General features: G+C 35.4%; 1 protein-coding gene and 1 non-coding gene across 2 annotated transcripts; both read left to right on the forward strand.

Annotated features, from left to right (window-relative positions):
• The first annotated feature begins 11,901 nt into the window (after positions 1–11,901).
• On the forward strand, positions 11,902–25,180 carry TIPIN (TIMELESS interacting protein). Its single transcript, XM_037833628.1, has 8 exons — positions 11,902–12,154; positions 15,000–15,140; positions 15,246–15,324; positions 15,560–15,635; positions 17,140–17,262; positions 17,625–17,688; positions 23,052–23,258; positions 24,571–25,180. The coding sequence occupies exons 2-8, from the start codon at positions 15,008–15,010 to the stop codon at positions 24,747–24,749; spliced, it is 861 nt and encodes a 286-aa protein (XP_037689556.1). The 5' UTR covers positions 11,902–12,154; positions 15,000–15,007; the 3' UTR covers positions 24,750–25,180.
• LOC119533729 lies at positions 18,148–18,283 on the forward strand. The gene has a single exon (XR_005216838.1).
• Positions 25,181–25,418: the final 238 nt, after the last annotated feature.

Consider the following 25,418-nt stretch of genomic DNA (forward strand, 5'->3'; position numbering starts at 1 on the left):
TGGAAGGCTAGGGAGGGAGTGAAATGGGAAGATTTAGGCTGTATATATGTTTCCACAGCTGAAAAAAAAAAAAAAAGTCTAAATAGATGACAACTGAATGCCAAGGATGAACCTAGATGGGATCTGAGGGTGGAGGACAGGAGGCTCAAAGGGACACAGTTGAGACATAAGGAAAAGGAAATACAGAATGTAAGCTTCTTATCATTGTTGAATCTCTTGTACTTCTTAGCTGTGCTTAATGGGATTGCATAAAAAAATGTTCTTGTTCATGGGAAGTGCATATGTGAATTATAGTATATGTTCAAGGATGTGTGCAGCTAGCTCTCATATGTTTAGAAGACAGAGCAATAGATGATGGATGATAGATAGGGAGGGAAAGAAATAGCGATGTGACAGCATGTTAAAGTTGGTGGATTGAGCTATCAGGGGAGGGGGGTCAGGGTTTGATGGAATTCTGTGTATGGGGTTAGTATTGTTTTTGCAACTGTTCCTATAACTTTGAATTTATTTCAAAAAGAAAAAAGAAAACACTGGGCATACACAAGGTAGAAATTGAAAGTTCAAAAAAAAATGGCTGAATTTATGGAAATGAAAGGCACAACACAAGAGATGAAAGACACAATGGAAACATACAACAGTAGATCTCAAGAGGCAGAAGACACTCAGGAACTGGAGAACAAGATACCTGAAATCCTACATACAAAAGAACCGATAGGGAAAAGTATGGAAAAATATGAGCAGTGTCTCAGGGAATTGAATGACAACATGAAACCCATGAAACCCATGAATGTATGTGTCATGGGTGTCCCAGAAGGAGAAGAGAAGGGAAAAGGGGCAAAAGCAATAATAGAGGAAATAATCAATGAAAATTTCCCATCTCTTATGAAAGACAGAAAATTACAGATCTAAGAAGCACAATGTACCCAAAACAGAATAGATCTGAATAGGCCTATGCCAAGACACTTAATAATCAGATTATCAAACATCAAAGACAAAGAGAGAATCCTGAAAGCAACAAGAGAAAAGTGATCCATCACATACAAAGGAAGCTTGATAGGTCTATGTATGGATTTCTCAGCAGAAACCATGGAGGCAAGAAGGAAGTGGTGTGCTATATTTAAGACACTGAAAGAGAAAAACTGCCAGTGAAGAATCCTGTATCTGGCAAAACTGTCTGGAGAATTTAAAATACTCTCTGACAAACAGACAATGACAGAGTTTGTGAACAAGATACCTGCTCTACAGGAAATAGTTAAGAGATCACTACAGAAAGATAGGAAAAGACAGAAGTGAGAGGTTTGGAACACAATTTTGGGTGATGGTAGCACAGCAATGTAAGTACACAGAACAAAGATGACTGTGAGTATGGTTGAAAGAGGAAGGTTAGGAGCATGTGGGACACCAGAAGAAAAGAGGAAAGATAAAGACTGGGACTGTATAACTCAGTGAAACCTAGAGTGCTCAACAATTGTGATAAAATGTACAAATATATTTTTCATGAGGGAGAACAAATGAATGTCAACCTTGCAAAGTATTAAAAACAGGGAGGTATTGGGGGGAAATACAATCAATGCAAACTAGAGACTATAATTAACAGAAACATTGTATTATGCTTCCTTTAATGTAGCAAAGCAATATACCCAAGCTAAATGAATATAAGAGGGGGACATAAGAGAGGAGTATGGGACTCTTAGCATTGGTAATGTTGTCTAACTCTTTATTCTACTTTAGCTTATTGCTATTTTTCCTTTTGTTTCTTCCTAGCTGTCATGTTTTCTTTTTTTGTTTTTTTCCTTTTTCTTTTGTCTGTCTACCTTGTTTGACTCGTCCTCCTTCTTTGTGGAAGAAATGGAGATGTCCTTATATAGATAGTGGCGATGGTGCTGAATACATAAATACGTGCCCATACAGGGAACTATCGATTGTTTACTTAGGATGAAATGTATGGTGTGTGAACAAAACCGTCTTAAAAAAATGGATTGATGAAGAAAACTTGAGGGCACTATATTGAGTGAAATAAGTCAGACACATAAGGACAAATATTGCAGGGTCTCATTGATATATATGAACTGATTATAACATGTAAACTCATAGATGTGAAATATAAGTTACAGGATATAAAATGAGGCTAAAGAATGGGAAGTGTTTGCTTATTATGAGCAGAATGTTCAACTAGGTTGAACTTAAATGTTTGGAAATGCACAGAGGTGACAGTAGCATGTTGTGAGAATAACTAACAGTGCTGAAAGGTGTGTGAATGTGGTAGAAAGGGGAAGCTCAGAGTCATGTATGTCACCAGAAGGAAAGTTGGAGGTTAAAAGATGGTAATATATAAAACAGTTAATTAACCTTGTGGTGGGCAATGTCTGTGATTAACTGTACAAATATTATAAACCTCTTTCATGAACCAGAACAAATGTATGACACTATAACTAGAAGTTAATAATAGAGGGGCTTATAGGGAAAAAATATACTTATGGCAAACTATATAGTACAGTTAGTAGTAGTTTAACGTTCTTTCATCAGTAGTCACAAATGTTCTATACCAATGCTATGAGTCAACAATGGATGGGGGGTAGTTAGGGGTATGGAAGGACTGGAGTTTATTTTTTTTGTCTTCATGTCTTTTCTGGAGTAATGAAAATGTTCTAAAAATTGAAAAAAAAAAAGTATTGTGCTGATGGATGCACAGCTGTAGGATGGTACCATGGGCAACTGATTGTGCACTGTGGATCTTTGGATAATTATATGGTATGTGAACAGTCTCAATAAAAAAAAATAGAAGTGAAAAAAAAGAATGCATAGATAAGATTGCTCAATAGCAGCACTATTCACAGTTGCGAAAAAACAGGAAATATTCCAAATGTTCATTTATAAGAGATTGGCTAAATACACTGTGGTATATTCACTAATGGAATAGTATACGACAGTGAAAAGTATCTGAACTACAGTTATATGAAACACCATGGCAGAATCACAGAACAAAAAGTTGAGTGGGACAGGAATAATTATGGTTTGCAAACTTTCTTGGGTATGGTAGGATCAAGTTAGAAGCAATGCAGCCATTTTAGGTTATTTGTTTTTCTTATTCCTTTTTTTGTTTGTTTGTTTAAATTGTTTTTTTTTTTTTTAATTTCTTGATAAAGTGAAAAAACCTATTGCATTGAAAAATAGCTTCAATGTAGTTATTTTAGGTTATTTGGTTTTTCTTATACCTTTGATTATGGTTTGTTAATTTTCTTGGGGTATGGCAGGGACATGTTGGAAGCAATGTAGTTATTTTAGATTATTTGTTTTTCTTATTCCTTTGTTTGGATATGGTTTATTAATTTTCTTGGGATATGGTAGGAACATGTTGGAAGTAACATATTTATTTTAGGTTGTTTTTCTTAATCCTTTGTTTTGTTTTGTTTGAAATGTGTGTTTTTTGTTGTTTGTTTATTTTAACTTTTTGATAAATAAAGTTAAAAAATTAAAAAAAGTTGAGTGGGAAAAGCAAATCTAACAGGTTTTTTAAGGCTCAAAAACAAGCAATTGTTTATATTGTTTAGGCCTATCCATATATACTAAAATTATTTTTAAAAGGAAGGGAATGATAAATACAAAATTTAGGAGAGTGGTGGTCTCAGAGGGATAGAAGATCCAGGGGAATGGGAGAGGGTGTAAACACATACGTAAATGCAAGATGTTGGCTAGTTCTCAACTTGAATGTTACGTATACAAGAATATATTACATTATAATGATTTAAAACATTCATAAATATTACAGATATTATTTGATAGATATCAAATGTTATGTAAAATAATATTTTAAAACTTTGGGGGGATATGAAAAAAAGAAGAATCTGTGATGAGACCTCTCTGTTCAAAACAGCTATCTCAATCTTATTTTTCTTTCTTCCCAACACCACCATCAGTGTCAGCTAGGTTAGTTTCCTTATTAAAGCTTAATGACTCCTTTATGCTTCTGTTATTTTCCTAATCTTAGAGCACCTTCCCATCCATTTATCTAAATCCTACCTAATTTCAAGATTAAGCTCAAGTTCCAGGTATTTCCAAAGTCTTCCCTGACTACTCCAGCTCTCATTTCTTTCTTTCTCTGAACAGCTCTCTAGTATTTATCAGCTTGTGGGTTCCAAGCAAATCAGCATTTAATTATATATAGTCTTATATTGTTTATAATCAGTTGATAAGTATTATAGTCCTTGGTTGTGAATAACAGAACCCAGTTGTTTCATTACTAGTTTAAACAGAAAATAAAATTTTTGAAGAATGTAGATCGCTTCTAGAATATCTGAGTGGGCAGAAAATGAGGCTTGACAATTATATAAACTAGTGCCAAAATTATGCTTTTATGCTGCTTCAGTGGAGACTACTGGTGCCACCACAAGAACTCTTATCCCTGACACACGGCCTCTAGCACCTCTAGCCTTGCTACCCTTGGAAACTGGTCATTTTTCAGCCAGGATGGATTCCAAGCAGTGCCTCCATCCTCACATCACTCTCCCCTGACCTGAAGTCTCATTCAGGTATGGAAACAGGGTTTGCAGTATATACCTAGCCACTAGTGATACAGGAAAGATGAGTTTTTCACTTCTATCCTAAGGAGGAATGAATTCAATGTAGGGGGAATCCCCCAAAATAGAAAGGGTATTCAAACCTTATCTCTTTGATATTCTGTCAATAAGATTATGAGTTTATTAAGAACAAGGATTATTTACCTGGTTTATTACCTACAACACATACTAGTCAATAAACAACTATTGATTTATTATTCCAGTCTTCAGTATCCTCCACTAAAACAGTAGTTGGGATCATCTAATCCACACCTTTTGTATTACAAAAGGGCAGACTCAGAGCAATAAAGTAATTTGATAGTGGTCATACTTTTAGTTATTAGTAGCTCTGATATTCTGGTTTGAGGTATAATACCTTATACCCAAAGGTATAAAATATTATAGTGTTCCTTTATTGAGAATTGCTTATGTGCATTATTGTGAAAGTACATTCTTAATATTTTTGGAAATACTACAAAATCATAAATTTGCAAAATTAATATATGTAAGTTCGTTTTTTTTTCTATATTCATATTTGTGGCAGAGTCTGCTGGTTGTCTCCCACCATTTCTTCTCTCCTACTCCCACAGTAATTGAAACCTTGAATTTTAACAGGGCACACGATCACCAAGACTACATTCCCAGACTCCCTTGTAGCTAGATGTTGACGTGTGATTACATTCTGCATAATGGGATGTATCCAGAACTGTTGTATGCAACTTCTGGAAAATGTTCTTAAAATATGGGGACATGCCTTTTTTCTCTCCTTCCTCCTTTCTGCAGACTGGAATGAGGCTGGAGGTCTAGAAGCCATCTTGGACCATGAGATGGACTTGAGAATGGGACTTGAGTATAGAATGTTCACTGGTAAAGCAAGAAGACAGGAGATTGAATTCTTGAACCATGGTGCACCATTCCAATGCTGGACTTAACCACCTCCAGACTTCTTGTAAATGAGAGTCGATAAACCTCTATCTTGTTTATCATTATTTTAGTTGATTTTTATTATTTCTGTTACTTGCAGATGAAGCTAATCCTAACAAGTTCGCTACTCATAAACCCTAACCTGGGCCTACATACAAATACCTAATAAAGTTTTACGATTTTCTAAAAGGATCAAATATTCTAGTAATTACATGGATAATAATAGCTAACATTTATTAAGTATTATCATTTAATCCTCCTAATAACCCTATGAAGTAGGTACCATTATTAATAATGAGGAAACTGAATCACAGCCAAAGGTCACTGACTAATAAATAGTAGAACTGCGATTTCAGCTCTCGGGTTCCCATTCAGTTTTTGTTGTTTTATTTTTGTGGAGGTGGGGAGTGGGATATAACTTTTCAATTTCTCAATGTACTTTTTTTTTTCCTTTTTATGCTTCCTTTTGTTGACGATTTGAAAACTAGCATATATATATGTGTGTATATGTATACACATATATATATGTAAAATACATTCTGTTAAACATATAACAGAAGAGGACATAGCAACACTTAAGTATAATACGGTCCCCTCTTGTTTTCACACTTTAAATATGAGTTACAGGATAGATAAATTTCATTTAAGAAATATGAAACAAGCAAAATAATTCTGAAATTATCTTTCACTATGGAAAACTGAAGTGATAATTCTTTGGCATGTTTAGGATGACAAGATGCAGCCTTACTATAATTTTTTAAAAATCAACCACAAAATATCATGTGAAAGTTATAATCACTTTGGTCTGAAAATCAGTAAGTGGAAAATCACTCAAGAAATGGATCCTCCCAATACACAATCTCAAAAGGCAACAGAATGGAGAACCAACTATGGAATCCTTCACGCTGAGTATATTGTAGGGAGCTGTGGCATCCTAGTGTACAATTAAAATAATCAAGGGACTAACCAAATAGAGTGAAAGAAATGGTCTGAGTTGAGAAAAGTGTATTGAGATAGACAAGATTGCCAAAATATATTGAAAAAGTTTCTTATACAACTGAGTAGTAGCTTCACTCCCACTGTTTCCTTTCTTCATCCTTTGTTTTTGTACTTAACATTCTGCAAAACTTTTGTTTGGCTAAAGTGTCAGTGGTGCTTGAGGATCTTTTTGTCTCTGTCAGTGATGCACAATTTCAGCAGGGAACATCACTGCAACCACATCTCATTCCATGAGGGCCCCTTCATATGTATACCAGAGGTCCAGCAAACAAAGAAGCTGAGTAAGAAAGGTAATATTTATGGTCCACTTGTCAATAGCCAATTTGTAGAATCCTTCCACAGATTCAGGAGACCATCAATATCCCAGTCATCTCATAAATATTCAATTTCATTTATTCCTAGATAAAGAGAATCCTCCCCCACACATATATCCATTCTGATCAATTTCACCAGGTCCACTGTCCAAAAATCATTGTTGCCACAGTCTTTCTCCTATCTGGGGGCATATTTACAACAGATTTCCATCATTCTGATGATGTCCAATAACAAGGTAAAATATTTTATAAATACTTGAGATAATTGTTCATATTTCATTAGCTGAGGCAATGTAAACCAATCCTCAACTTCATTTCGTGAGGATACATTTCTATTTTTTCAAAATGCTAATACCACCCCAAATTACTTAAAGCACCTCTTTAGATTTAAATTTTTAACACGCAATTTTTCCAATAAAAAAATTGCCTAAAGAAATTTTAGTATTGGAAAGTGGTAAGGGTACTGGTACTGCAATATTGCAAATGTGATCAATTCCATTGAATGGTATGCTTGGGAGTGGTTGAGATGGGAAAGTTTATGTTGCATATATGCTTCCACAATTTAAAAAAAAAGATCAGCCAAAAAGACAATGATAATTAAATGCAATACGTGTTCCTGGGTGGGATCTAACAAGGGAGGAGAAAAGACTCAAAGGGACAAAATTGCCATATATGCAAAACTGGAATATAGACTGTAAGCTCTATATCAATGTTAGATTTCTTGAACTATTTGATAAATGCACTTAAGGTGATTACATAAGTGGATATCTTTGTTCTTAGGAAATGTACATGACAGTACTAAGTGTTTGAGGTGCATGATGCATACAACCTACACTCAAGTTTTCAGAAAATGGATTGATAGACAGATATATGGATGGATAGATAGATAGATGGATAGATAGAATGATAGGAAAAATGTGGCAGAGTATCAAAATTGGTGGATCTGAGTATCTGGAGGTAGGGGGTAGGGGAGTTCTCTGTATGGGGTTTGTAATATTTTTATAACTGTCCTGTAAGTTTGAAAGTATTTCAAAACAAAAAGTTAAAAAAATCTCTTAAGACTTTTGAATAGAAAATCTGGTTTAAACAAACATTTATAACCCTTAGGGAACAACTGGAAGGACATGATTCTTGCAAAACAGTCCTAACATATTTAGTCTTATTTAATCAAATCAGTAGTTATGATCATGAATAAAAGGTAATTCATAAATGTATAAAACCATTTATCACCCTTGTTTTTTCCACGCTTAGAATACAAAATTGATCAAGGATAATGAAGTTGAGTTCAAATTGAGTAAAGCCCCAATAACATATTGTCTTGCTATTCAATTTGTTTTTATTCATCTTCTTCTTTCCCTTCCTACACCTTCCTAACAAATGAAACATCTAAGGATCCATGTGCAAAATAGGCAACCCTTGGGTCAGTATGGTATAACTAGTTTATTTTTTTTCTATAGTCTATGGTTTAACTTAGGGTTCACTGTGTTGTGAAGTTTCATGGATTTATTTTTTAAATTATTATTCTAGTACCATAGATACAACCTAAAATCTCCTTTAAACCACAGTCAAATATATAATTCAGTGCCATTAATTACCTTCACAATGTTGTGCTGCCATCACCAGCATCCATTTCCAAAACTTTTCCATCATCCCAACCCTTGGGTCAGTATGGTAGAACTAGCTTATTCTTTAAAATTGCTTTTGATAGGTGACTTTTTCTTACCAAATGGAAACTAGCAGTTACTGAAAATATCATTAAGAACTAGTATGAACATTCAGTTCATAATTTTAAGAAAGCATTTTACCTGTTCTTTAATTGAACAATTGCATTTCATCAGAACCTACTACTCCCATAAACAGAGCTCTCGATTATTTAAAAAAATCAAGGGGTGACATGTTTCTAGATATTAGCAGTTTAAAGATGCATGATTGTATCTTCAATATAGTTCTTATTTGGAAAATATTGCTACAATTAATATTTGAAAATATTACTACATTGAATTTAAGGGCTTACACAGGCATTCGACAAGCAAATTCTGTAGAAAAAACCGAATTTTAGAGAAGGAAGAAAAAATAAATAGGAAATAATCTAAATTGCACCAATAGTTCTGTTATTGATCCAAGTTGGGTTTTTTGTCTGTTTGCTTGCTTGCTTGCTTCTCCTTTGGTGGGAAAGTCTTGGGATGGGTAAATCACTAAGTTGAAAGTTCTTCTATTAGAATAAATGGATAACCAGAATCATCAGAAAGTGACACAGGAGAGTTTGTGATAGTGCTGATTTTAGCTGGTGAATTACAAGAAGATGCAGCATGGCTGCTGTTTCCATCAAAAGTATCTGGAGACATACATACAGTCATATCTGACAGTTGAGTGGTGTCAGAAGAAAGCATCCTCGTAGTGCCTTGGAAAAACCTCTTTGGCTGATTTTCAAGTTCCATTTCACCTTCCCAATCCCCCTGGTAGGAGACAGTGTTTGTGGTACTGGGTTTAAATCCATGCACTTTGGAGAGGATGATTTCTCTAAATCGTTGTCAATCTGTTTGATTTGATGAAGGCAACTGATGGAAGCTTGAATGAGAGGAGGTGGCAGCAACTTTTTCCTGAAGACAGGCTGCTGGGATTTGGATTCCTCTGTCACATGGCAAGGCACATGGTGATGACTGCTGGTCTCTCTCTCCCAGATTTTCTTGCTTTCAGCTTCTGGCTTCAGTAGCTTCTTCTCTATTTTCTGCAGGTCCTCTCTTAGTTTCCCCAGGGCTTTTTTCTGTGAGCTTCTCCCTTCTCAATGTACTTTTACATTTACTTTTTTAGACATCACAAAGGGGAGCTATGATGGTTTGCTAATGCTGCCATTATGCAAAATACCAGAAATGGATTGGCTTTCATAAAGGGGTTGTCACAGCCCAAGGGGGTTTTACCAGTCAAAAGACCAAAGAAAACACCCAGCGTCTGCTGAAACATGAACTTTATTTAGGGCTTTCTCACAGGGAGGCAGAATTTAAACAGCTTTTCTCTCTCTGGGCAGGTACCACTTTCACAGGGAAAATCTGCGGCGATTCAGAGAACAGCAAGCCCTTTTATATGGGTTTTAAACAAAGACATTCCTAAGGGTGGGGGGAGCACAGATGCAAGAACAGGTCACTCTGACCTGAGGCGTGGTGCAGAAAGGACTAGAATAACACTTGAACAATTACATTTTGCTCTTTTTGTGAGACTAAGAGTCTCTTACTTCCTGCCTGCCTCCCATAAAGTTACATTGGAAGGTCAATTTACCCTTTTTTCTCCTTACTGGCTTACAAAGACAATAGGTTAAACATTTAGCTGCCTTGGTCATGCAGACTGCTGTGCACCAAAGACCTGCAGGCCTGTTTTGCTCAGACCATGGCTTGCCACGGGGGTTTTATTTGATTACAAATGTACAGTCTCAAGGCCATGAAAATGTCCAAATTAAGGCATCAAAATGAGTATACCTTCACCAAAGGAAGGCCAATGGCATCCAGAAAACCTCTGTTAGCTGGGAAGGCATGTGACTGGCATCTGCTGATCCGGGTTGTGTTCCAGCTCCTCTCTCAGCTCCTGTGCTTTCTTCAAAATGTTGCTCTTGGGGTGTTTTGTCCTCTTTTAGCTTTTCCAGAGCAAACCCGGGGTAAGATCTCCAAAGTGTCAGCAAAAGTCTGCTCTCAGCGGCTGTCTCCAGAATGTTTCTCTGCAGGTCTTCAAAATGTCACTCTCAGCTGCTCTGAGGTCATTCTGTTTGAGAGCTCCTTTATAGGACTCCAGTGATTAAATCAAGACCTACCCTGAATGGGTAGGGTCCATATTTCCATGGAAATAATTTACTCAAATGTTTCACCCACAGTTGATTGAGTCACATGTCCATGGAAACACTTAATCAAAAGATTCCAACCTAATCAACACTAATACATCTGCCCCCGCAAGACTGCATCAAAGAACATGGCGTTTTGGGGGACATAATACTTCCAAACCTGCACAGGAGAATATAGGCTATTATCTGGATAATTAAAAGAATGTCTCTTGTCTCAGTTATTTGGACTATTCAAGTTGACATATTTCTAGTTCAAATTAATGTTAATTGTAAAGTGCCTTTATACTGTGTTGTGTTGCATATATAGAAATGAAACTGTCAAAATTAAGGAAAATATGGTACATATACATATCTGCATGCATAATTTTAGGGAGAAAGAGTTGGCAATTTATCTTTAAATTCTTTTTACAATTTGATCCATTCTCTTTAAATTTTAATGAAATACCTCAAACTATATAAAGGTAGACAGATTTGTCAAGTCTTGATGATTCATTATTTCCTGAAGATAACATTTTTTCAATTTTGTTTTTTGAATAGTTCAAAAGAATAGAATTAAGTCCCCATACCACCCCATCTCCACACGCAGTTCCTACCCTACAGGTATTAGTTATATTTTGATTTTTCACCCTAGATTTGTGTGTGTGTGTGTGTGTGTGTGTGTGTGTGTGTGCACAGCAAATGTGACTATATTTGGATTCTCTTTTTTTGTTAACAGAAAAGGTAACATATCTTGACATTCTTCTTTGTGTCTAAACTCCTAGTCCGTAACTCTTTCCCAATTCTTTTCTCGGCTCCTTATTTAATAAACAATTAATAAAACTATTATGTTGAAAGTATTCTGCTACTAATGCTGAAGAATCAGCAGCTTCTCATTAAATACTGTTTGCCTTTTATCCTTTACACTCTGTCCACAACCCAACTTTCTACAAAACTGAGACATGCTTCCAGAGTCTGACGTACCTAGAGCGTAACAAATACGAACTTTATGCCAATAAGAAGGCTTAATTCCTGTGATAAATTTAGGAGAGCGGAACAGGTGGGGAGGCGGAATTAGTACCGGGAAGGACCCCAGAAAGACGAGGACCAACTCAGGCGCCGGACCTGGGGGGAGGCGGGAGAGGGAGCGCTTCCGGTAGGCACCGCCCGGCGTCCCTCAGCAGATTTGGCGCCAAACTCCGGGGACTCTTCTAGCGGCAGGAAGCTCCAGAGTCTCGCGAGAGGCGCGGTTTTCCACGTAGGGCAAGCACCAGCCTCTGGCAGCGGAAGTCTGAGTGAGGTGAGATTGGACTGGCTGGCGAGTGAAATTTCTGGGAGAAGAGGCTGCCCAGGAAGTCAGACGGAGGAGCGGGAGAGATGAGTTGTCGCAGGGAGGGGGTGAGAACGCTGGAGAACTGGACAGAGGAGGCCTGAGCCGGACTGGAGAGGAGAGGCGACCTGACCAGCCTCTTAACTGTGGGGCAAGGAAGCAGTTGCGGACGAGGGCGGATTCCTTGTGTGTTTCTGGTCTGCTTCTCACTAAAGTGAGCCTTGAAGCGGTAGGAAACATGTTTCTTATACATCTTTATATTCCTGGTTTCTGTACAAGAGCTTCTGAACGTAGAAGGCGCCATTGAACGTAGAATCAATGAAGTTGAAGTGAGAATAGACAGGAGCGAGGATGGGAGGAGAGAAGGTTGGAATAGAAAAGAGCGGGGATGGGAGGTTTTTTGGGGGAGTGATAACATAAGGAAACCTGGAGGGAGCCTGTTGGGACTTCCCTAGCGACAAGGAGCTTCTGTTTTGACACCTTGGGAAAAGACTTGGACATGCGACGTAGAAAGGTCTGGGAATGAATTGTGGTTTGGACACTGGAATTCTTTTGTTACTTTCACTCTTCTGGGAGTTAGAGATCTAGACAATTTCATCAGTGTCTAAAAATAGATAGTATGCCTTGTCAAAAAGTGAAAGATACAGGTTTTTTATTACAAATATTAAGAGAAAAATCAATTTACTGACAAACCCCAGTCCATGCTTCAGTTCCTTACTATGGGATCTTGGTGCAATTTGTATGGTCTGTACCCTGTCATCAAATTCAAGTTCTCTTTCATCCTCAGGGGTCTGAACCCCACTTCCCAAACAGCTTTACTAGAAATGGGGCTCAGTATACTTCCTGTAGATTGGAAGCTGTTTTTGATTATGTGACCTCTCGCTGCCTTTCCAATGTTGAAAATCTGTGGTTCTTTAACTTTCTTGAAGATATAGTGAGTCATCAGGAATTGATACTTTATTTTTGTTTTTATGGATTTATGGCCATAGAAATTTAGAACTGGAGAGACTTTAGAGCTTGTCTAGCTCCCGTGGTTTTACAGTTTGGGGAAAACTTTGGAATTCTTTTCTTTCATTCCTTTATTCAACAACTATTTATTAGCACCTGGTATGTACCAGCAATAAGGCACTAAAAGACCTACTTGGTCTTTGTCCTTTTAAGGCAGTCTAGTATGGGAGACAAATATTTATCTGATAATTACACAAATAGAACTTGATAATGAAACTGGATGAGTGCTATAAAAAAGAGGTACTTGGTACTATGAGTGCTTTTAAAAAATTTTTTTTAACTTTATCGTAAAATTAAAAAAACAAGCAACAAAAAATCCCACATTTCAAACAAAACAAAGCAAAGGATTAAGAAAAACAAATAACCTAAAGTAACTACTGTGCTTCCAACATGTTCCTGCCATATCCCAAAAGAATTAACAAATCATAACCGAACAATGGAATAAGAAAAACAGATAATCTAAAATAATTACAAGGCTTCTAACATGTTCCAACATACCCCAAAAAAATTAACAAACCATAATCAAAGGCATAAGAAAAACCGAATAACCTAAAATAACTACATTGAGGTTAATTTTTAAAATATGCAATAGCTTTTTTTTACTTTATCAAAAAAAAAAATTTCAAACAAAACAAAGGAATAAGAAAAACAAATAATCTAAAATAACTACATTGCTTCCAGCATGTACTATGAGTGCTTATAGGAGGATTTAATTTAGAGAAACTGGGATAGACTTTTCTGAGGAGGTGGCAGTTGGAATCTCAGGTCAGAAGAGTAGGAGTCGGGGAAGAGCATTCAAGACAGGAACAACATTTACAACATTCCGATGGACTGAGAAATATGACTCATTTAAGAAACTGAAAGGTCAATGAGGATAGAGGAAAAAGGGTATAGAGAGTGCTGTGAGGTGAGGCTAGAGAGGTAGGAAGGGGCTAGACCATGCAGGAGTTTTATTTTTATCCTAAAAGCAGTAGGAAGCCATTGAGACATTTAAGCCTTGTGGTAATGTGATCAAGTTTACATTTCCAAAGGTTCAGTGTAGCTGAAATATGGAGGCAGAAGTAGATGGGAGTAATGGACTACTCCCAGCAAGAAATGACAGGAAGTATTGGTGGAGCTGGGGAGAAATGGGTAGATTTAAGAGATACTTAGGAAATAAAATGGCCAGTATATGTGGGCTGGGGAGACGTGTCAAGGATGACTCCTAGGTTTCCGCTTGGATAGATGTCCTTCACTGACTAGGAAAGTTTAAAAGTTCAGTTTTGTACAGGAGGAGGTATAGAGGCCTTTGAAACACTGAAGGGTTGTAAAGTGGGAAGCAGGGATCTGGAGTGAAGATAAAATTTAGTGAGTTGTCTATGAATAAGTTATTAAAGACTTATAAGTAAAGAGGGCCTAGGTTTGAGTCTTGGGTATTTAATGGCCAGGTTAGAGGAAGATGAGCCTGTAAAGGAGAACCAGGAAGAGTGTCCAGAAAGGGAAGAAAACCAGGTAAGTACTGTATGTCAGAAGTCAAGAAAAAACATTTTTCAAGAAAAGGAACTGGTTAAAAGTTGCTGAGAAGTCAAGTAAGATGGTACTGAAAAACATTCTTTTGAGTTAACAACCTGAGGATCATTTCCCTTTCTTCAAAGGAAATGTTACCTAAGAGACCAAAATATATAAAGAGTATTTTTTTTTTTAAAGCTGTTCTGGTTGTAGTAGGGGTGAGGTACCTGGCTCCCTGCCTATTTCATACCCATTGGGATCAGTTTGAAACCCTATAAAAAGTTAAAAATCATCATTTTATGGTAGGGGAAACTCAACAGTTGAGGTCAAATGATTTTCTCAAAATCGAATTGTCTTTTAGTGATAGGGTCTACATTAGAACTCAGTTATTTTGATTTCTGTTCAGATTCTTTTTCTGTAATTATTATCTTCTCTACTTATTTTCGTGACATATGAGTTTGAAATATGGTTTAACTGATTGAAACATGAATTTTGTTACAGATGGAACTTGGTTGTGTAATAGGAAGACTATTTGGGTGAATAACAAAATATTTTTACTCTTTTTTTTTTCCCCCTAGAGAACAAGATGCTGGAACCACAAGAGAGAAACTTGATTGACCTTCCGGATTATGATCATGTAGAAGATGAAACTTTTCCTCCTTTCCCACCTCCAGCCTCTCCGGAGAGAGGAAATGATAAAGGTGCTGAACCTGATGAAGGTCTGTATAGGGACTTTCTGAAAAGTATCTGTGTTCGATTATCTGTCAACTTAGAAATGTAGCTTAAATTATTAAGTAATATTAAATCTTGTTATATTTCACCAGAGTCAGGGAGAGGAGCACCTGTTCCCGTACCTCCAAGGAGAACAGTTAAAAGAAATTTACCCAAGTTGGATGCTCAGCGGTACATTTACTATTTCCTTACAGATTTATAACTTTTCCTTATAATATTTTCCAAAAAATCTATTGTTTTTTTTTTTTTTTCCTTATGTTAAAAGCTTTTGGTCAGGATAGCTTGGAGATCAGATGTTTCTAAAGACTTTTCTTTCAGTTTAGTGACAAATATTTTTTCTTATGGTCTTGGTTTGAACTTGATGTCTCCAGAAAACTTGAAATTCAAAACATTTTTCTATTCACAGATTAATATCAGAGAGGGGGCTTCCAGCCTTAAGGCATGTGTTTGATAAGGCAAAGTTCAAAGGTAAAGGTCGTGAGGTAAGAAGTGCCTGATTTTTATTTTAGACCTTCGTTTCTGTGGACTCATCATGTTCTTGGGAATCTCAGAATGCTTTGCAGATACTGCCATTTATCATCATTGCTCTTGAGAAACAATGTGAAGAGGTGGAAAGGGCTCTGTTAAGAGTGCATGTTTTCTAGGCTCATTTTTGCTGCTATATAAACTGTGGCTGGGAAAATCAAAACTGAGTCTCTTAAGCCTAAGTTTATACTTTGTAATTTACAGGATGAAATTTACTTTGTCTGCCTGAAAGAGTATTTTAAGCTTTAGGAAGGCAAGGACTCTGCTTTTATTGATTATTTATGTGTCCCCAAGTCTGGCACTTTACCTGGTTCATAATTAGGCATCAGTAAAGTTTTGTTGAAAAATGAAGATATTTAAGAACTGCATAAATGAACATTTTAAAATTCTTTTATCTTTGAATCATGTAGGAGTTTAGATATAATTTTTTGCAGATGATATCTTTTCATAGAGCTTTGCAGTTTATGAAGTGTTTTCAAATACATTCTCCTTTAATTCCTGTGAGGAAAGTGAGTTTTTGGCAAGTGTCCAATGCCAACTGCTAAGGGCAGAGCCTAGACTTTCCATTCCATAGTTCAGCTAGACTAATGTTAATATTCAGTGAGTACCATTTAGGTGTGGTGTGCTGGATAATTTGGAAGAAGGAAGAGGGTGGAGACAGACAGCAGCTCAGAACTGTTGTACTGTCACTAGGATGAGGTGATAATATCCTGGTAAGGGTAAAAATAGAGAGATGAACAGCATATAGAGAGGTAAAAATGGACTCAAAAATAATCCCAAGATTTCAAACCTGGGAGGCTGAAAAATCATGGTAGTAAGAAAGAATATAATGTCCTGTTTTGCCACAAAACTAAACCTAAATCAGGATATTTAAAAAACCATATGCAGCTTAGTTAATGCATTGCCCTTTTTGAAAATTTCAGGTAGAAGTAGAGAATTGTTGCTTTGAATTTATGAAGTGTTTATCATGCCCATAATTTAAGTCCCTTATTAAAAAAATTAATTTAAAAGATGTGCATTTTGTGTTTCTTTAGTGGGTGAGGGTGGGCTCTGAGAGAGTTTACTCTTAACTACTTTTCTATACTTTGCCCTTGAAAATTCTGACTGTTTTCTTACAATGTTGAATCCTTACTGCTTCTCCATGTATAATTTGGGATTTCCCACTGTATGTAATTATTTTTTTTCTTGTGTCCCTTAGGCCCAACATAACATTGTGAGGTGGCTGACCAGCTGCCCCCAACAATTGGAAATTATCGTAGTATCCAATGCTCTTTTAGATTGCAATCCTCTAAGCCCTTACTAAATATTTTTCTTCTTAAAGTTGCTTTTAAAAGTTTCTCAACCTTCTAAATATAAAATGATGCCAGTGACTTTGGCAGTACTTTTCAATTCTAAAATCTGCTGACAGGGACAGTTGTGGGAATGAATCTTCTGTTTCGCATTTTTATTTTTATATGCCAGGCTGAAGACTTAAAGACATTGATCAGACACATGGAGCACTGGGCACATAGGCTATTCCCTAAACTGCAGTTTGAGGATTTTATTAACAGAGTTGAATACCTGGGAAATAAAAAGGAAGTTCAGGTAAGATTATTATGAGTGTCATTCACAATACTAAATAGTACAAGCATAGATTTAATTGAAATTTAGAAATAGTGGTGTTTTAACTGTTATCAAACTTTTGAGTGCAAGAAATATCTGATGCTATTTTGAAGAGTATTACAACTATAGAAGTATCCAATGCAATCCTTATAGATTTTTTTGTTGTTTTGTTTTGTTTAAATCCCTCAGGAGGCTCAATAGCTATTTGGGGTCTTCATTTTGAAATCTTTCTTGGTAGAGAGAAGGAAAATTTATAGTGGTTATTTGAAGAACGAGTCTTTTAGAATAAATGAACATTTCCTCCCTAACATTGGTGAAGTATAAAAATATCTTTTTATTTTCAGACCTGTTTAAAACGAATTCGGCTTGATCTCCCTATTTTACATGAAGATTTTATTAGCAATAATGGTAAGAATATAGGTTTATCTAATTTATAACCATTGTGCTTTTAGAAATGGATCTAGTTGGGTAGGCAGTATCACAGCACTGGGTTCCTAGTGTCTACTGTATGTAAAATTAAAGTACGGTAAAGTAAATTGACAGTCTAGGAGTGAATTAAAAATTCCTAGGTACATCTAGAATGTTGTATATGATACCTGTTTCTTAAGGACATGGCTGCATCTCCATGACAGATATTGTAAAAATGTATTTAGCCATAGAGCAGGAGCTTTTGAGAGCTCTGATGTTGATGACTTGCAGGCATTTGTTAATAAAAATATGTGACAAAGATATAGTGTTCAGATACATGTACTAGCGTAACCACTATTGATAAAAAGTGTTCCTGGGAACTTTGGCAGAATAATTTGATGATGAAGTTGTTTGCTTTCCTTCAGCGTGTAGTTCCTGGAAAAAGGACCTAAAACTTAAGTGACTGTTCTGGTATTGGTTGCATCTGCTAGAAGTACAGTGCAATCATAGACCAGTCACACACATTAAAACAGATGGTTCCTGCCGACAGGGTCTGTATAGTGATCAGATTTTCTGTGCGATGGCTCCATACATGTTTGCGTGTTTACATTTTTAACTTTTAATACATGAGCTAAAAAGATATAGACTCTGTATAGAATTTAAAAGAATTGCTTTTAAAAATGTGACGAAATGGGATTTAAATAATCCAGGATTTAAGTTTTTTGGTAAGATATATGTATTGATGACATGGGATTTGGTATATGGAAAGGAATTGGTTCTTAATTACTAAATCCTACAGCATATACCACTAGGTTAGTTTATTCAGCATCATTTTTTTTTTCTTTGTCATTTTGTTTTTCAACATCACTTTTTGAACTGCCCATTCTTTTCTAAAGGTTCAGGGATAAAGTTGAGTAAGATCAGGCCCATTACTTCATGGGCTAACAGGCTAGTGAGAGAGGCAGGCATATATAACATTACCAGTAGTCTGAATAGGTGCTATAGTTAGAGGTATTAGGACACAAAGTGGGGTGCAAAGGAGAGCATAGTTACCTTTACCTAGGAAAGGGGAAACTTCACAGAAGTGGTATCGCAAGTACTTTGAATAATAAGTTGTAGGGGTCATGCAGGGATTTTGTGCAGAGGCATAAATTAACATGGATGACCATTCAGGGGATTACAAGCATGTTTTAATATTGGGCACAAAGAGGCCTGTATCACAGAGAATCTTGTTGAATCTGTTTTCTTTGTATCTTAAAGAAGGGTTTCTAAACATTTTGGATCAGGTACCACAATAGTAAAGATGTTTTGAGCATTTTATTTATTTTTAATACATGTATTACTACTGTACTGCTGTGTATATAATGTACATTTTTGTTCTCACCAAAAATACATTACTGTACAGTTTTAAAGAACAATGCAGTTGAATAGTCTACTGACTAATTTTTTTCAAAAATTTTGGGATAACACTTCTTTTTTTTCTTTTTTTTTAATTAGAGAAGTTGTGGGTTTATGGAACAGTCATGCATAAAATACAGAATTCCCATATACCACCCTACTATTAATGCCTTGCATTGGTGTAGTACACATTTGGTACAATTGATGAAAGCACATTTTTATAATTGTACTATTAACTTTAGTCCATGGTTTAGTTTAGAATTAACTATCTGTAGTGCAGTTCCATAGATTTTTTTAAAAATTTTTATTCTATTACCATATATACAACCTAATATTTCCCCTTTTAACCACATTCAGATTAATATTTCAGTACTGTTAATTATGTAAATTTCAGTGCTGTTAATTCACAATGTTGTGCTACCATCACCACCATTCAATACCAAAACATTTCCACTATTCCAAATATGAACTCTGTACATTTTGAACCTTAACTCCCTGTTCCCTCTCCCCATCCCATCCTCTGGTAACCAGTTCAGTAGAGTTTCTTTTTTTTTTTTAAATGCATGTTATTGAGATATATTCACATACTATACATTCATCCAAAGTATACAGCCAGTTGTTCACAGTATCATCACAGTTGTGCATTCATCACCACAATCAATTTTTTGAACATTTTTATTACTCCAAAAAATAAGAATAAGAATAAAAATAAAAGTAAAAACGAACACCCAAAACACCTCACACTCCTTTATCCACTCTATATTCATTTATTTTTTGTCCCCCTTTTTTCTGCTCATTTGTCCATGCACTGAATTTTAAAGGGAGTGTGAGCCACAAGGTTTTCGCAATCACACAGTCACACTATAGGCTATATAGTTATATGATTGTCTTCAAAAATCAAGGATACTGGATTGCAGTTCAGCAGTTTCCTGTTGAATTGGTATTTCCTTCTAGCTATTCTAGTACACTAAAAACTAAAAAGAGATATTTATATAATGCATAAGAATAAACCTCCAGAATGACCTCTTGACTCCATTTGAGATCTCTCAGCCATTGAAACTTTATTTTGTTTAATTTCTCTTCCCCTTTTTGCTCAGGAAGGCTTTCTCAATCCCACAATGCTGGGTCCAGGCTCATCCCTGGGAGTCATGTCCCACATGGGGGGAGGGCAGTGAGGTTATGAGCCAAGTGGGCTTAGAGAGAGACAGGCCACATCTGAGCATCGGAATAGGTTCTCTGGGGGTGACTTTTAGGCACAATTATAATTAGGCTTAGCCTCTCCTTTGAAGTAATAAGCCCCAAGATCCAGGACTTGGCTAGTACAATGGTAGTCCCCAATGCTTGTGAGAATATCAGAAAATTCCCCTGTTGGGGAAGTTTTAATGTTTCCACACATTAGGATAATACTTCTTAATACAATAATTTGAAGATCTGGTTGTAGATTCAATTTTTCTTTTTTAAATCTGAGTTTTACCTTCCAAAGATAAATAAATCCAAATGGAAGTAGAGCATCATTAACGGTACTTTATAAGTCTTGGTATTCATTTTTCAATCCATGCACTAATTAATGCAAGGATTTTTGTTGAAATTTACTAGCAAATTTTCATCTATCCCGTTTTCAACCACTTGTTCTTACTAACCAATTGGTGCTAGGTTTTTATAAAATTTTTTAACAAATGTGTAGTTATATCACTCTGCTCAAAGCCCTGCCATGGCTCCTTATTTCACTGAAAGTAAAAGAAAGCCAAAGTCTTTATAATATCCCATTTGGCCCGATAGGGTCTCCCCTGTATCCTCACTTCATCCACCTTGCCTCTCTATCTGTCACTCTCATACTGCTTCAGCCACACTGGTCTCTTGGCTCCTCCTTGAACACTGCAGGCACGTTTCTGTTTTTAGGCTTTTGCACTGGCTATTTCTTCTGCCTGAAACCTCTCCTTCCCCTACCACCCTACCTCCCAAATCTGCAGGGCTAATTTTTTTACCTTCTTCAAACTGTTCAAATGTCAACTTGATGAAGTCTCCCATACTGTTAAAATTGCTCCCCCTTCCTGCATTCCCCCTATGCTGTTTTTCTTTTTCCATAGCACTTTGTTTACTTATCTACTAGTTTATTATCTGTACCACAATGATGACATCCTGTAGCACATTGCATATTTTTAGCTTGCTCTTCTTTGCCATAATGGCTTGCCTATGATGTTGCAGTGAATAAATTTTATATGTGTTGCTATTTTTTTAAATTAGATTTTTATCCTAGTCAAAGGAGCAAACTGCTCCATCATGGTTATGTTTATCTTGTTTTTCCATAAAACATCGTTTGTATTAAAAAGGTTATCTATGAAGATATCTTTCCTTTCATGGCTCACAAAAAAAGTAATTTTTAGTGTATTTCATTATTACTGGTTTGGAATCCTATAAGCCCTGTTAGGTGAATTATATTAGAAACCCATGTATTATATCATTGGTTGTAATTCTTGTTTCTTAACTTATCCAGCATTGTTTTCTACAGGTACTTCATAAGTATTTCCTGACAAAGGAATGCATTTTTAACTTGCCACATTTTTTTTCTATGTCAGGAAGAACAAGTTTGTGTGGCTTTTTGTCTTTCACAATTAAGGAAGAAACTTCAAAAGGGGTTTGAATTTTAAAAAACTGGCTTGAGTCTTGTGATTTTTTTAAACCTCAATGGAATAGTTGTAAAGGCTTGTCTTTATGTTTTCGGCGCTTTTGCTAATTGTGATAGTTTTTTACTATCATTAGCTAAATATTTCAAGGCACAATATATCCATAGGACAAGGATAGTATGTATTAATTCGTATTTGAAATGGTGATCTTGGTGAGTTTGAATTTTTTGGCCTACTTGTCAGATTTTTTTGTAACTCATAATATGGCCTATATAAAGAGAAGGCATAGCATCAGCTCTGCCATTTTCTTAATGTTTGCTTGTATATGCATTTGGTTGTTTTGCAAAAACCTCTTTAGGATACCACTTGTGGATTTTGGAATTGCGTTTGGTTAAAACTAGATAATATCTATCAGTTTACTTAACTGGGCAATCAAAAACATCTATGTATCACGGTATGCTGAAATGAAAAAATGAGTGAGGGCCTAGCTCTTCCCACTCAAGTTTCTTCATTGTGGAGCTGCCAGTATTCATTTAGGATAGCCTGACCCTTGCCACTGTAAATTTGTGTAACTTAATGTTCAGTTAATAGCTGCACAAAGTCTCTAGTCTAATACTACAGATATAGATTAACTTTTTAACTTACTTTTTATTTACAGACCATACAACAACTGTCATATGGACAATAGATAGTTCATCATTGTCAGGTCATATTTTAAATATGTTAGTAAAGCTTAATTTTTCTTAATTCTTAAATTAAATATAAATGAAAGACCCAGTATTTACTTTCCATACCACTGTGGATCATGGTGGGGACATTCTAATTTGAGATAACTGGTGTACAAGGCTTTTATTTGTTAAGGCTAATGTAGAGAGTACTGATTTGTTTTTTAACTAACTTGGAAATAAGTCTACAGATCTCTAAATTTCCTTTTTCATTTTGTGTCTGTTTTTTGCTCTATAAAGAAAATCACCTATATAAAATAATTACTTTGTACTGTGTTTTGACAAATATGACAAGCTATTAAAAAGCGGTAGTTCAATGTAGAACAAGAATATGGCTTGGATTTTCCAAACTCCCTTATTAGCCCAAGCATAAAATATTTTAAATGATAACTAAGAACTTTTCTTTCCCTTTCATGTGTGTTTTAAAATTAGTATTTCCATTTGACCTAAAATGCCTTTTTAAAGTGATTCATAAATATTCCTTTTACTTGTTTGAATTGAGCCTGTATTGCATCAGTGACCCTTGCCACTGTAAACTTGTGTTTAATTAATAGCTGCACAAAGTCTTTAGTCTAATACTACAAATATACATTAACTAACTTGTTATTTATTACAGATGAAGTAGGGGAAAATAATGGAGATGATGTAATTGCTACCGAATTTGATGCCTTTTTGACAAACTCATCTGAAAGTGACAAGTTTGCTTCTCAGTCAAATAGAAGCTTAACAGAAGAGCAACAACAAAGAATTGAGAGAAATAAACAACTAGCCTTGGAAAGAAGACAGGCAAAGCTACTGAGTAACAGTCAGTCCCAAGGAAATGGTAAATTTTATGCTGGGTTTTATGTGTTACCATTAATATGCTAAGGGCATATTAGAAATTTAGCTTCTACTCTATCCCCAAAATATACCTCTAAGAATAGAAAAATGTATATTTGAGTGAGAGAGAATGTATGTGCCTGCATGTGAGTATTTTTAGCTGTTGGAATCCTCAAATACTGTTTCATTTTCTAGAGAGCTGAGTACCTCTTAAAAAATTATTTTACTCATTTGAAACTGATTCTAAATTCTTCAAGAATGTATTCTTCCTTGATTCCATAAAGCATATGACACATAATTTCCTCCTTAGTATCATAATTATGAACATTAATTATTATAGTAATGTCTTAAATATATAAAATGTCTTCTGCACCCATTGAGGATTTTAGAGCCATTTGCTGTGATATCAATAGGTCCTAAAATGCTTTTTATTGCATTTGTGTCTATTCTGTTGTGAGCTGTCACTTTTGGTGGCTGTCAGTTTACTAGCATCTCCTTCTGTTTAAAACTGCCTTAAAATTGCTGTTTTTAAAAGTCTATGGGTTTGGAAACTAGAAAACTAAGTTTATTGAAGCTATACTTTTAAATAATTGCAAATTGGTTTTGAATGAAATGAGCAGGATTGCATATAAAGTCCTCAATTTCTAATCCAGTTTTTCCTTTTCTAATGGCAAAATAAGAATTATAGTAGTGAAGAGATCATGTTGTAAAACAGGATTCACCCAAGATAGTATAGTTCTCAAGTGAAAATTATTCAGTGTGACTAGATTACTCTGATTATTTTTCAATTAAAATGAGTTTAATTTTTATCGTTACAAATGGGTGTTTTATTAGCACTATGAAAAGTTACAAAAAGATGCAACTGTTTTGCAGTGGCTTCCTTCTCATCATTCTCAAAGTGTACCTGGCAATAAGTAGTTCAGGCTCATCTTTATTTATAATATATGGATTAAAAATTTCCCAAATGGAAATAAGTATCTTGAAATTTATTTATTATAGATCATTTTGACACAGACTGCTAAATGCCTTTGCTTTTTTTTAAACCTTTTCAGGTGTTCTCATTTTGAATGAGCACTGTTCCATTTGGCTGTGATTCAAATTTGAGTTTAGTTCCTTTCAAAAGCCTTTTGTATTTTTAATTGGACTTTTTATATTTATAAAAATGGGTTTATTTAGAAGAAACTGATCATAATTAGCCTAACTAAGTGATCATAGATTTCATTTCTGTTGACCTTAGCTTGTACAGAGATTTGTCTTTAGCAGTTAAGATTGGATCAGGTGTTTGTAATGGGTAATGATGATGACTTGTCTTTTAGACTTGATAGTGAACACACCTATAGCACAGACAGTTGAAGAGGATAATACAGGTGAAGATCAAAAAGAGGATTCAAATGGATTAAATGAAGACATTTTGGACAACCCACATAATGCTGCTGCTGCCAATACTATAAATGTAGAGGAGGAGTTAAAATTAGAGAAAATGCAACCGGACTAATCTTTTAAAAATGTTACAATAATCACTATGTTTTGTCAAGAAATGATGGTACTGAAGTTAGATAAGATTCAACTAAGAGAGAAAATGTACCTATTAACTTACTATCCTCCAAGTTTGGGGGTACTGTGTATTTTGTCTCCTTTGAATGAAAATCCTTTCATAGTAAAGTTTTTGCAGATTTCCACTTTAAAATCTGGTATTTATTTATAATTATGCTTTTCATTTATTTATTAGCTTTAGTTAACAGTCTGTTCTCTTTAGTGTTTATTTTTATATAGATGGATATTGCTTCATAAAATGATGCGTAGTTAAGCAGTTTTTGCTAGTGTGCCATTGATGCCTTGTTTTCACTAAATTATGTGATTTTGAGATGTAAATATATATTATTAATGTCTGTTTAAAAAAATAAACGAAAATTATTTTACAAACTATCTCGAGGCTTTAACAAAGTTTCTCATTGCAGTTTAGTTCTGCAGTTTATACTTTTGGTAAAATGTTTCTTTAAGTTTTCATATGTGTTTACATGTATTTTGAGGAGTCACTCTAATATTTAAGAGGTCACATGAAAGTCCTGTATATCGTGTGGCCCTCATAAATGCTAAGGAAATTCAAAGAATAGGGCATTGCTCCTTGGTACCTGACTAGGTGGAGAGGAAGCTGCAAAGTGAA

Source organism: Choloepus didactylus, chromosome 4 (genome assembly GCF_015220235.1).
Source record: "Choloepus didactylus isolate mChoDid1 chromosome 4, mChoDid1.pri, whole genome shotgun sequence".
In the NCBI taxonomy this organism is placed as follows: domain Eukaryota; kingdom Metazoa; phylum Chordata; class Mammalia; order Pilosa; family Megalonychidae; genus Choloepus; species Choloepus didactylus.